At 71.7% G+C, this 435-nt stretch overlaps 1 protein-coding gene across 1 annotated transcript in view; it reads right to left on the reverse strand.

The window, feature by feature from the left end:
- UNC5A (unc-5 netrin receptor A) overlaps window positions 1–238 on the reverse strand; it is a gene marked incomplete at its 5' end in the record, with an annotated part of 8,033 nt that extends 7,795 nt beyond the window's left edge. Inside the window, one exon of the mRNA XM_008062764.2 lies at window positions 52–238. Coding sequence (XP_008060955.2) covers window positions 52–238 — 187 coding nt within the window. The remainder of the gene's footprint in view (window positions 1–51) is intronic.
- Between the last annotated feature and the right edge of the window lie 197 nt (window positions 239–435).

Consider the following 435-nt stretch of genomic DNA (forward strand, 5'->3'; position numbering starts at 1 on the left):
GGAGATGGCGTGGTGGTGAGGAGCGATGTGGGAGGCGGCGGCCACTGGTACCTGGGCACAGGGTGGCGCAGGCTGTTTTCTGGACATTCTGCCCCTCACAGAAGGCACCCCCGTTGAGAGGCGCCGGGTTGGTGCAGCTGCGGCTCCGTTTCTGCCAGCCGCGCCCACAGCTGGCGCTGCAGACAGACCACTCGGTCCACGTCGACCACCCACCGTTCACTGGCCGGACAGAGAAGGGCTGGGTCAGGGAGCGGGGGCGTCCTCAGACACACGGGCCCCGGGGCCGGGGCGTGTGGGCAGAGGGGCTGCGAGCCGGGCGCAGGGGTCTGGGACGGCGAGCGGGACGTGAGGGGGGGGCTGCCAGCTGGACACGGGGACACAGGCTGCCCCGGTGGGCGGTGGTGGTGGTGCGAGGTCCGGCTGGATGCTGCGAGC

This window comes from Carlito syrichta, unplaced genomic scaffold (assembly GCF_000164805.1).
Source record: "Carlito syrichta isolate Samal-C Ts95f unplaced genomic scaffold, Tarsius_syrichta-2.0.1 Scaffold96997, whole genome shotgun sequence".
Taxonomy (NCBI): Eukaryota; Metazoa; Chordata; class Mammalia; order Primates; family Tarsiidae; genus Carlito; species Carlito syrichta.